This window comes from Sminthopsis crassicaudata, chromosome 4 (assembly GCF_048593235.1).
Source record: "Sminthopsis crassicaudata isolate SCR6 chromosome 4, ASM4859323v1, whole genome shotgun sequence".
NCBI classification, from domain to species: domain Eukaryota; kingdom Metazoa; phylum Chordata; class Mammalia; order Dasyuromorphia; family Dasyuridae; genus Sminthopsis; species Sminthopsis crassicaudata.
This window is the reverse complement of record NC_133620.1, coordinates 14,247,581-14,260,000: the sequence shown is the minus strand read 5'-3', so window position 1 is coordinate 14,260,000 and position 12,420 is coordinate 14,247,581. Positions and strand designations below refer to the sequence as shown.

At 40.2% G+C, this 12,420-nt stretch overlaps 1 protein-coding gene across 1 annotated transcript in view; it reads left to right on the top strand.

Annotated features, from left to right (window-relative positions):
- PATJ (PATJ crumbs cell polarity complex component) overlaps positions 1-12,420 on the top strand; it is a 335,316-nt gene that overhangs the window by 13,067 nt on the left and 309,829 nt on the right. Inside the window, 4 exon segments of the mRNA XM_074265778.1 lie at positions 384-572; positions 3,209-3,348; positions 4,795-4,990; positions 8,313-8,441. Coding sequence (XP_074121879.1) covers positions 384-572; positions 3,209-3,348; positions 4,795-4,990; positions 8,313-8,441 — 654 coding nt within the window.

Genomic DNA, 12,420 nt, shown 5'->3' with positions numbered 1-12,420 from the left:
TCCAAAAGGCAGACAAACAGCAGGTTGTGTCTTTTCACCATCTCTATATCTCATTTATTAGTTCCATGTGCAACATGCAACATCTAATCCATCCTGAGTCAATGGGAAAAGAGCAGGGGTTTAGAAAAAAAAAAATACATGATAACTGTTATTTTTTTCAAAGAAATAGCAAATTGTACATAATTGATTTGCACTTTTATACAATCATCTTTCTCTGTTTCCCTGTTATGTGAAAATGCTTATTTTATTTCACAAGTTCAGAATAAAATCATCAACAGAAAAAAAGTTAATGTATGAACTTTTCAGCAAGTTATGAAATTATGTGATTGTTCTCTCTCTCTCTCTTTCTCTCATTTGTCTCTATTTCTCTTTTCCCTTCCCAGCTTAGCCATATTCCTTCAGATCGCTCGGCCAACTTTGATTTTTCAAGGAAAGGCTTGCTTGTGTTTACTGACAGCTCAATTGCTAATGGGAATGCCCACACAGCCTTTAATAACTCAGCTGCAGTATTTCCTTGGAGTCCAAGATCAGGAAATGAGGAATTTACCTCTGTTATTCAACAGATGGCCCAGGTAGGTCAAGTCCCATTTTGTTCCATGCAGATTCTCCACCTCCCTCCCCCCGGCAGCTCATTTCCCACCTCGGTGACTTTGCACTGGATGTCCCCTTCCTAGAATGCATCCGCTTCTCGTACCTTGCCTACTTAGGATCCCTAATTATCTTCAGTGCTGAGTTCAACACTTTTAAGCCTTTCCCAACACTCCCCTGCCTTAGCTCTCAGGGCCTCCCTCTGCAAAATTACTCTGTATTATATGAAACAAGATTTTCTTCTGATAGAATGTAAGCTTCTTGAAGGAAGAGATTTGTATTGTGTTTGTGGCCTTACTTGGTGTGTCATAAGGGAATAAATAAGCATCTATATAGCACTTCTGTATGCTAAATACCATACTAAATAAATGCCTTTTAAAAAACAAACAATAATATATTTAACATGTATTGGTCTACCTGCCATCTTGGGGGGGAGGAAGGAGGGGAAAAGTTGGAACAAAAGGTTTTGCAATTGCCAATACCGACAAATTACCTATGCTTATATCTTGTAAATAAAAAGCTATAATAAAAAAAACAAAGAAGAAAAAAAAATAAAAAGAAAAAACAAACAAATATTTCCTTTGATCCTTAACAAAAACCCTGGGAGGTAGGCCCTATTAATAATTGAATAGGTATATAGATTAAAATTATTCCCATTTTGCATTTGAGAGGGACAACTTGTGGTGCAGAGGATAATATGCTTCAGGAAATTCCAATCTGTCCTAAAACACTTGCTAGAGGTATGACCCTGCCTAGTCACTTCACTGTTTGCCTCAGTTTCTCTATAAAATGAGCTGCAGAAGGAAATGAATCTGAGATAGCATGAAAATGACTAAACAACAGCATATACTTTGCAAGTGGGCTTGGGTAGAGGAAGTTCTTCATGGGGAACATCCTACACTGATTTAACCACAAGCCCACTCACCCCTCCATCCACCTTAGTTCCTGGCTCTGCATGTGTTATTGTTGGGTCCAGCTCTTCGTGCTCACATTGAACTTTTCTTGGCAGAGATTCTGGGGTGATTTACCATTTCCCTCTCTGGCTACTGATGAGGAAACTGAGGTAAACAAGGTGAAGTGACTTACAGTCATCAAGCTAGTAGTGTCTGAGGCCAGATTTAAAATCTGGAAGATGAGTCTACAGCCTTTTCCTTTAGGGATATACAGGATATATCACCTGGCTGCCCATCCTGTCATTTAATAGGTGCTTAAATAATGTTTGTCCATTCACTACATTTCACCTTTCATCTCTCCCCTTTTCCTCTTCCAGAGAGCCAACCCTTCAAGGAAAATTTTAAAAGAACTGAATCAATGTTCATTGATTGATTGACAATTTTAATTTAAAATGTATTCTCTTAGGTTTTCACGTCTTTGCTTTAGTAGTGATTGTGGATGTTAAGAGGACAGCAATGAAACCTTTTCTCCAAATGGAATTGGAGATGAACTTGGCCCAGTCTTGCCCTGACCTGATTCTCCTACAACTTGTCAGCACCGTAGAGAATTGGGCTGGTTCCTTGGAGAGGGGGGAGGCTACCTGTAATCTCTCCCTGAGAAGTGATTTGAGTCCTCCCTCCCTTCTGCCTTTCCTCTTTGTATCCTATTAAATACAAAAGGATTGGCAGAAATGGATTTGATTCCCTCTTTAAAACTATATTCAAAAGTGGGAAATGTTTTAAGTCTTACCTTTGTCTAATTTCTCTTCGAACTTAGGTATATTCTGTAATTGATCTTTGACATTTGGGACCAGATTTGTCCCTCACCTGAAGCCATTGATGAAACTTTCCTTTGCCCGGGAGCTTCAGCTTACAATTGGAGACTGATTTGAAAAGAGAAGGCCAAATCAGATAGCAAATTCATTAATTTTAAAAGCGCCACTTAAACCAGAATCCCTTACCTAGCATTATCACTTTATTCCATTTGCTTCATTGTCCAACGTTAATTTTGGGGCCTTGCTTTTGTTAGCCTCCTGGCATTAGAAATGCTACTCTTTCAATTAGTGTGCTATTAATGGAGTGAATAAAATCCTTGGCAATCAGGCCTGGAGCCACGGCTTTTAAGATAAAGCCCAAGTGAAGGGGGATGCTTTCTCCTAGTTTTTCAGGTTGTCCCCATAGAGAGCGATATGAACTTGTCATTGGATTAAAAACAGGATCCCTTCTCCCCAAGGTCCTCCTTGTTTTGAGTTGAGCTAAAAGCTCCTCCGCTGAGGATTTAGAGCCTTGGACTCCTTGCTTTTCTGAAAATATAACGAAAGAAAATTTTTTGTAAGAAACCAATGGGGGAGAAAATCCATACCATTTTGAAGATATTTGCAGAAATGCAGAAAACACACAATAGGAAGCAACATGACCTCTGAGAGTTGTTCTTCCTCTGGGGATTCAGCTCATCGTGGGAAAGAAATGTCAAAATGCTTCCCTAACTTCCTGAGATTTCAGAGCATCCTAGGGACTGACATTCCCTGGATTTGATTTTTCATGACATTCATAAAGTGAGAGTTTTCCCAGAAATCAAAATGCTGGTGGTTTTAGTCTCAGAACTTTCCAAAGCAGCCTCATCTGTGCTCAGCAGTTTCAGAGCTAGCTCAGCATCAAGCTGTGGATTTTATTTCTCTCCCCACCAGGGCAGACAGATTGAATATATAGACATAGCAAAGCCATCCACTGGAGGCCTGGGATTCAGCGTGGTGACGGTGAGAAAGCCAAATGCAGCCGGCGTTGATCTCTTCGTGAAGGAAGTCCAGCCGGGAAGTATAGCAGACAGGTAGGGGTTCTTATGTCTGGCTTGGTTTGTTTCCCCCATGATCCTTTTTTAAAACAAACAATCCTTTGCTGATCCTTCATTTTCCCCACCTTATCTCTTCAAGTCCCTTGGACTTCCATGGGCCTCCGTGATTCCGATCTGTGAAATGAGGGAGTTGGATTGGATGGCTCTGGAGGTCCCTTCCATTCCCAGGCTGTGTCTGAGGAGCTGAAGTCCGTGTGTAAGCACGGCCCCAGATGGCAGGCTCCAGGGCAGTGAGGGGAAGGAAGTTGTTCAGAGGCAGTGAAAAGCTTCTTGAGAGTTTGAGCTTTGGGCTCAGAGTGATTTCTACTTCATTTAAGGTCTTTAGGCTGAAGCCAGATCGCCATTTATCACCTTGTAGTTGTTCCCTCATGGCCAACTCTCCATGACCCCATTTAGGGTTTTCTTGGCAGAGGTACTGCAGAGATTTGTCATTTCCTTCTCTGGCTCATTTTACAGATGAGGAAATTGAGGCAAACAGGGTGAAGTAATTTAATTTGCCTGGAGTCACACAGCTAGGAATGTCAAGCCAGATTTGAACTCAGGAAGAGAAGGAGTCCAGGCTTAGCACTAGAACCATTGCACCACCTGGCTGCTCTTTGGTTGGTGATTAGGTTCTTATTAAGTGATTATTAAGTGGATGTGCTTTCCAAGAAATAAAATTCAAAAAAGAAAAGACAAGAGGGATCTTCACTAAAAGGGAGAATTAGACTAAGGAGGGTTGAGTCAGAGAGGCTGGATAATATGCAGGAATTCCTTCCAGGAGAACATTTGCTTTTTTTTTTTTTTCCCTGAGGCTGGGGTTAAGTGACTTGCCCAGGGTCACACAGCTAGGAAGTGTTAAGTGTCTGAGAGCAGATTTGAACTTGGGTCCTCCTGAATTCAAGGCTGGTGCTCTATCCACTGTGCCACCTAGCTGCCCCTTCAGAAGAACATTTGAAGAAGGTGAAGTAGTCCACAATGCCAGAGGCTGGAGAGGTCATGGAATGGGAGGCCAGGAAGAGCCCAAACTAGCCTCGAAGGTGCCTTTGACTGGAGCAGTTTCCATCTAGCATCAAAGCCATATCTCAGCAGATTGGGGGTGGATTATTTGGAGGCTGTGGGGAGGAAACAGATTGGGTGGGTGTGGGGAACACCTCCTAAGTTGTTTTTGTTTACCTTTAAAATCATTAAAGAAATCCAACATCCCAACAATTTGCAGGATGCACACAGTGTAACTTGTGTTAATTAGTTAATGTGTGCTCGATGCAAAAACATTCTGAAGTGCTAAGTTGTAGTCTTTAATTGAAACAGTGTCATAAACAAAAGAATTCTGGAGCAACCTGCTGAATGAGGAGGCCGAATGTATTGGGTTTCTATGCATTTTTCTTGGGGAAGTGAAGGAGCCGCTTAACAGAAAGAAAAATGTCTTTTCACTCTTTCTAGGGATCAGCGACTAAAGGAAAATGACCAAATCCTGGCCATTAATTACACCCTTCTGGACAGGAATATGACCCATCAACAGGCTATAAGTCTGCTCCAGCAGTGCACAGGATCTCTGCGACTGGTGGTCGCCAGGGGATCCAGACAATGGCCAAGCCAAAGTTCTACTAGCCTGAGCGAAACTCCTCCTCCTGAGAAAGTGAGTCAAAAAATGGGAAGAAGGGTATTTCCTGACATGAATGAATGAATAAAAAAGCATTTATTAAATGGCTTAGTATATGCAAAAAGCAAAGACAGTCATTGCCTCCTTGTACACCTTATTATGGAATGTAGAGAAGATTGACACACCCCATCCAGGGACACTGACTGCTTAATCTTGTTCCTGATTCCAGAATTCCGGGAGAAAGGAAGAGGAAGAATGTGCCCAGATGGTTGATTAGGTAGGGGAAGAGAACCCCTAAGTGTTTAGAGAAAAGTAATCTCCTTGCTCGGCAGAGAGAAGCCGCCAGGTCAGATGTTCCTCTGGCATAACACTGTGGTTTGGGCAGAGAGGTAGTTGATTGATTTGGAGACTGTGGAGAGGAGGGAGGGAAATTTTGATTGTATTGAGAGAATCATCTGATCATAGATTTAGATTTGGAAGGATGAGTATAATCCTCTCATTTCAGAGATTAGGAAACTTAGGTCCAGAGAGGTAAACTAGCAACTCAAAGCTTGTTAGTGTATGAGTGGGATCTGGCTTCCCTAAAAGCAGTTAGCATTTTCACATAGGCAGGGTAGTTCATAAAGAGCTTTTTTTTTTTTCTTTTTCCCTTTGCTGTCACTTTCCCAGAAGGATTTGTGTCTCTCACCTTGACGAAAAGTGTTTGTTGAGCTTCAGAAGACAAGTTGGGCTACATTAGGAAAATGAGTCCCATGGAACCTAGGCTCAGGATTGTTCTGCTTGGTCCCAAAGGTCCAAACTAGGAACTCTGGTGTGTTGAGACAGATGTAGATTTGCTTCTTCTCAGCTAGTGCTGTTAGCCTATGACTTAGGTTGCCAGGAAGGGAATCACAACTCTCTCCCCCAAAAGTGGGTGATCACTTCGGTGACATAGCCGGGATTCTCCTAGATGTGAGTCACACTAGAGGAGCTCTCCAATTCTGTGACTGAGTTTTAGTTATTATTCCAATAGAAGATAGGGAAAGGTTTCTTTCTTTCTTCATGCCACATGTAGCCAAAGAATTAGTTTTTCTTTGACTTTGGATTATTATTTATTTTTATTTTCTTTGCAAAGGATCTTTTTTTTCCTCCTAATTTATTTTTCTTTAAACTCTTTTTCTCTCCCATCTTTCCCCCATTTAAAAAAGAAAGAAAGAAAGAAAAAACTCATGTAAAAAATGGATAGTCAAAGAAAAATTCATACATTGACCATGTCCAAGAAATAAAAAATGTACTTTGTACTCTGAACTCATCCTCTCTCTGTCAGGAGGTAAGATCTTGCTTCATCACAGGCCCTCTGGAATCATGGTTGGATATTGTACTGATCAGAGATTTTAGGTCTCAAATTAGCTGTTTTTTTAAATGTTGTTGGTATCATATAAATTGTTCTCCTGATTTTACTTATTTCACTATGTATCAGTTTTTCTAAGTTTCTCTGTTACTTCTTTCATCATTCCTTCCAGCACACTTATATTCTGTAATACTCTTACAGAATAATTTATTCTGCCATTCTTCAATTGATGGGCACCCCCTCAATGTCTAGTTATTTGTCATCACAGAAAGAGCTGCATAAATATTTATACATCTAAGGTTTTTTCCTCTTTCTTTGTTTACTTTGGGGCATAGTCCTAGTCATGATATCTTTGTAAAGGATTAATATTTAGAGCCAGAAGAAACGTTTGGGGCCAGCTAGTCCAACCACTTCATTTTATGAAGCTGAGCCTCTTTTTCCTTTCTCTTCCCCTCTCTCCTCAAAGGAAGTGACTTCTTAGGGTTGTATCGTGAGCAGTTGACTGGGGTGAGGATGGGCCCAGTATAATTTTTTGCCCTTGGTACCTTGCTGTCTCAATTCAGAGTGGTGTCTTTTGTGAAATGTCATGTCATTTCTGAGACTCAATTTCTTCAACAATATAATGAGGTGAATAAAAGTCATACAATGTCTGTTCTATTTAATGGAAACTTTTGTCATTGTTTTGCCTTAGTATATGCTTTTTAAAGAAAATAGGTTCTAGGGGCAGCTAGGTGGCGCAGTGGATAAGAGCACGAGCCCTGAATTCAGGAGGACCCGAGTTCAAATCTGGTCTTAGACACTTAGACACTTCCTAGCTGTGTGACCCTGGGCAAGTCACTTAACCCCAGCCTCAGGAGAAAAAAAAATAGGTTCTCACTACATAGAATTCCCAATTCCTCTATTTTTGTCCACCTGCATTTTTGATTTCCTTCACAGACTAATTGTACACTATTTCAAAGTCTGGTTCTTTTTGGACAGCAAAACAACTGTTTGGACATGTATACATATGTATATTTGATTTGTACTTTAACATATATAACGTATTGGTCGACTTGCCATTTGGGTGAGGAAGGAGGGGAAAAATTAGAACAAGAGGTTTGGCAATTGTCAATATTGTAAAATTACCCATGCATATATCTGGTAAATAAAAACTATTAAAAAAATTAAAGAAAATAGGTTCTTTCTCCTTGATAATCTTCACATTCTGATTTGCTCTAATAGAGCATTAAGCAGTAAGAATAATGTGTGCGGTTTTGGGTGGAGGTCACGAGTTTTTAGAATGTGTTTCATAATTCCAATGGAAGTTAGAAGAACAAGGTATCAAAATGTGTCTCCTTTCACTTCTTGGTGAAAGGCTCTTTGATCTCATATGTGGACTTTAAAAATGACCTCCATATTATTCCTCCTGCCTCCAGTCCCTTGGCACTCACTGCCACCACATCAGTTTGCTTGAGCACTAAATCATCTATGGCTATCTAGTGCCTAAAGTCTTCAGATATTCAAGCCTCTGAGTGATTGGAGAGTTCAACTGCCTCTGTGTATATCCCATGTCCCATCCAAACACAGAATTAATTCTCTTACCTCCTTGGCTTGCTTTTTACCCAGAGTGCCTTCTGAGTTAATCTTTGCTTGTCAAGATAGTGCCCAGTTTCCAAATTCTAAATCCAGTCTTCAATTAACGGACCTTGCCCATCTTTCTGTTTCCTACCGACCTACCTTCTCTGTCTCCATTTCTTTATTTCTGTGTATCTGTCTCTTAGTTTTCTTTGTCTCTTCATCTCTGTCTGCTTGTCTGTATCGCTCAGTAATGTACACACTCTATATCCACTACCAAATAAATGGTTACTGCCTGGAGAGCAGGGACCTTGTCTTATTAATCCCTTTTTAATAGCTTGCATATAATAGATACTCAATATTTTTAATAATTGCTGGGTTTGTTGAGTGGATGATGTTCCTTTCCATACAGAAAATCCCTAGAAATATTGATGGTGGCTGACTGTAACAGATATATTTTGCTGTCAATTTTAGATTTGCTGGGGTCATATTGAAGATGTTGAACTTATTAATGATGGCTCCGGCTTAGGTTTTGGAATTGTTGGTGGAAAATCGAGCGGTGTTGTTGTGAAGACGATTGTTCCTGGAGGCTTAGCGCATCGGGTATGTGACTATTCTGGTTTTTTTTTTTTTTTTTTGTCATTGTTCAAAATTATCGTTTGTATAAAACTTGGTGACTTTCAGCAAAAACAAATACAAATCACAGCTGCAGAATTGCAGAATTTTGGGGTGGAGAGAAAGCCTACAGGTCATTTGGACTAACCCATAGCTGGAAAAATAAAAGGCCTGACAGGTCACAGCATGGGTATGTGGAGAGAGTGTCCGTTTCTGCAAAATTATTCATCTTAGAAGTCTGAATAGTACCGAGGTATCCTTTGATAAAAACCTTTTTAGCATAGAAGACATTTTTGCTGGACTATTAGGAATTTAATGAATTGCTTTGTTCTCTCTGTTCCCAGCCTCCCTCTGACTACTTGGTTTTCTAGTTAACCAAGACTAAAAGGCCTTTTTTTTTTTTAAGAGGGGGATCTATACTCAATCAGAACAAAAAAGGCATCTTTTGCCTTCCCTTCCAAGAGCCTCCAGTAGCCTTGTCCTGCAGTAGAATAGTCAGAGAAGGTACATGGCTACCTTGGGCAGCTTTCTCCATATAAGCCCCTTCCTGCCAGTTTGCAGACATGGGCCATGTGGCTCTCCACTGTCTTGGATTTTACTTTGCCAAAGGAAGAACTGTTCCTTGACATTATCTCTGGGAGCTGGCCTACCTTAAGTTGTTTATCCTGGGTGCCTCCCTCCTGCTACTTCTGTACCATTTGCCACTTTTGTTGCCCCTTAATCTCCATAGCCAATGGGACTGGCCTCTGGTCTTCCCTCTTTGATTCTTCACTGAAAACTGGGCTTCTTGTTCCTATAAATAACTCATGTTCAACCATGAACTGTTGCTCTTATCAATATCTCAATTTCATTAGTGTGTCTGATCTCAGTGACATGATAGAGGATGCTGAATTGATTTGGTTAAACTACATTACACTAAGGTTGCTCTCTTCCCTGCTGTTGTTCCTCACAACCAGTCTTCCTTCCTCCTTCTTATTAATTCTCTATGGACAACTGTTCACCCAAATAAACCTTTTGTTGGGTGCCGTTGTGAGTGAAATACTTTGTCCTTACCTATGCCCCTTAAATCATATCATGTTTATCTTTTCTCCTGAAGCATAAGGTTTGGGGGAGTGGCAAAAAAAAAATGCCCTTTTTGTTCCATTTGAATCTAGATCTTTAAAAAAAAATTTTAAATTGCTCTCTTTTGCTTTTACCTCACTGACATTTCTTGATGAATCTCTTCTCCCTGTCACAGAAAAAGCCATCAGTAAAAATGAGGGATGAAAAAAAAAAAAGAGAAACCAGTTCAACAAAACTATCCAGAGTATTACAAGTTGGCCATTGTATACAGTTTTTTACACCCATTATTCCTACCCTTATACAGTTAGCAGGAAGCTGCTTTAATATTTCTCTTCTTTGGGGCCAAACTTGATCATTATAACTTTATAACATTTGTCCTCAATTATTTTATTGATGTTCATGCCATTTGCATTCTTGTAATCATTGTGTATGTGGTTTTCTTGGCTCTGCTTGCTGAATTTGGGTTCATATGTTGGATACTTCTGTATCCATCATAATCAGTGTTTCTTATAGCACAGTAATTTTCCATTGTATTCATTTACTGCAATTTGTTTAGCCATTCCCCATCAGCTTTGTTCATTCTCCAGTCAATGGGCATTTACTTTGTTTTCCAGTTCTTTGATGCTATAAATATATTGGTATACATATCTTTTGGTTCTGTTTTACTTTAACAAGTTTATTCTAAACATTGTTCTGCACCTCTTTGATGGGACCCTTCCAGTGAAAGGAGCCAGTGTCTATTCCAGAAGGACTATGGGACGGGGTTAACTTGCCCTAAGTTAAACCAGTCTCCCCATGACTCCCTGATGCATAAATTCACTGTCACTAGCAAGAGTAAAGGGGTCAATAGTGGATAGCTTGTGTATTTTATAGGGCCCTTGCAATGTTGGGAGTGTGCGAGGAAAGTCATGTTGAATAGACTCCCTGTGTTGATTTGGGGAGGCCACGTTTGGGAGATGTCCAGGATGGTCAGTGGTGGACCTTATGAAAGTGGGATCCCAGATCCACCAGGGTTTGGGTACTTCCTCTGCTGATTGAATTCACAGTTCTTTTATGATATAGGAAAAATTGCCGAGACTAAAAAATTTCCCCTTCTTCAGTCAACCTAGTGATGAACCTCTCCAAACTTATCAGGCTGATTTTGAGATGACAGGTGCACAAGCAGCCATCAATCACCAGATCTGGGAAAGAGCAAGCAGACTTGGCATTTGGACTATGTAACCATCAAGTACTCGGACTCACCTCCTTCCTACAATGAGGAACCATAATAAAACTTTGCTTCAGGATTATCTTGTTTCTTAAAAGAGAAAATAGCTGTGGGTCCCAGAAAGTTTAGGTTTATATATTATATATATAATATTTATGGATGGATGGATGGATATGTATATATTTTTTTAAAGGGCAATATCCTAATAGATGAATGGAAGAATGGGTGCTTTTGATCCCTGTTGATACTTGACCTCCTTTGCTTTTGGGTTTATATTTTGCTCCTGCTCTTTGACAGCTCTTGTTGATGTCGAATTACCTGTTCAGGTGCAAATTCAGCTCTCTTTCTTCTAATTTGCTTGCCTACTCTACAGATTATGGAAGGCGAAGGCCTCCTGCAAAATTCAAATAAAAGCCAGCAATTTGAGATGCAGGAATGAAGAAAGTTGCCTGTCATTTCAGAGCCTGCCCTATCTATCAATCTGACTAATAACTGTTTTTGCCTTTGACTGATTCTTGAGAACACCTGCTTTTCTGTAATGAACAAAATGTTTGGCTTCCAGTGACAGATGCAAATTAACTGCCACAGTTTAAATTAAGCAAGAGGTGAAGTAAAATTGGGAAAAATAAATATATAGAATGCATTTTAAAAGAGAAAGGCAAGCAGTCAGTTCAATCCAAAACTATTAAGTTACTTCCCTCTACAAAGCGGTTCAGTCCAATTCCACAAACATTTAGTAACTGCCAAACACCGAGGGTTCAAAGCCAAAATTAAATGGTCCTTGCCTTCAAGAAAAGGATATTCTACTGGAGAAATAAAAAAGAATACAAACCGGGGTGTTATTTTGGCGAGGAAAAATTCAGTCTACTAGGGAGATTAGAAAAGGCCCCACATTGGCCAACGCCCTTTCACTGAGCATTGAAGGGGGTAGAAATTTCACAAAATGGAAATGGGAGAGCATTCCAGGCAGGAGGGGCAGCCTCCTTAGGAGGTGGAATATTATCTGTAGAGGATAACAATGAGGATGAGATGGTCTGGTGATGTCATTGGCAAACCAAGTGCCTCTTTATTTTCTTCCATCTCTAACTAAAAAAAGAGCAATTCTTTAAAAATCTGATTCTGTACCAGACTGCCACAAGGTCCTGACTACTTCGGGGAGAGGTCCAGTAGAAGCCTGGGCCTAGATTAGAATCCTAACTCACTGTCTCTGTAACCTTGTGCAAAGACCACTTACTGGCTTGTCCCCCCGGATAACATCCTGCCCTCCAAAGAGGGCCTGTCTCTCCTGCTTTGAATGCTCTCCAGCTTCCCTTGGGTGAAATCTTTGGCCTTTTTCAGCTAAAGGGACCTTTTCTTATCTCCTGATTGGTAGTGCTTGCCCTGACCAAAATCACAATATTGCATATTCTTTGCATTGACTAATCTATGTGTGTATACAAAATAGTTTTTATCCAGTAAAATATAATTTTTAATATAGATTGGAGCCAGATTGCTCTTTACATGACAAACAGATTAACTTGACTTTTATTTTAGAGGCAATAGAAAACCACTGAAGCTTCCTGAGAATGGGAATTGGGTGACATGATCAGATTTGTGCTCGAGAAATGTGAATTTGAAATAGGAATTGATTGACAATTGCTTGGGGAGGGCGTAGAAGTAAAAAAGTCAGGAGTAGTGAGAGCAGGTTTACAGGACAAG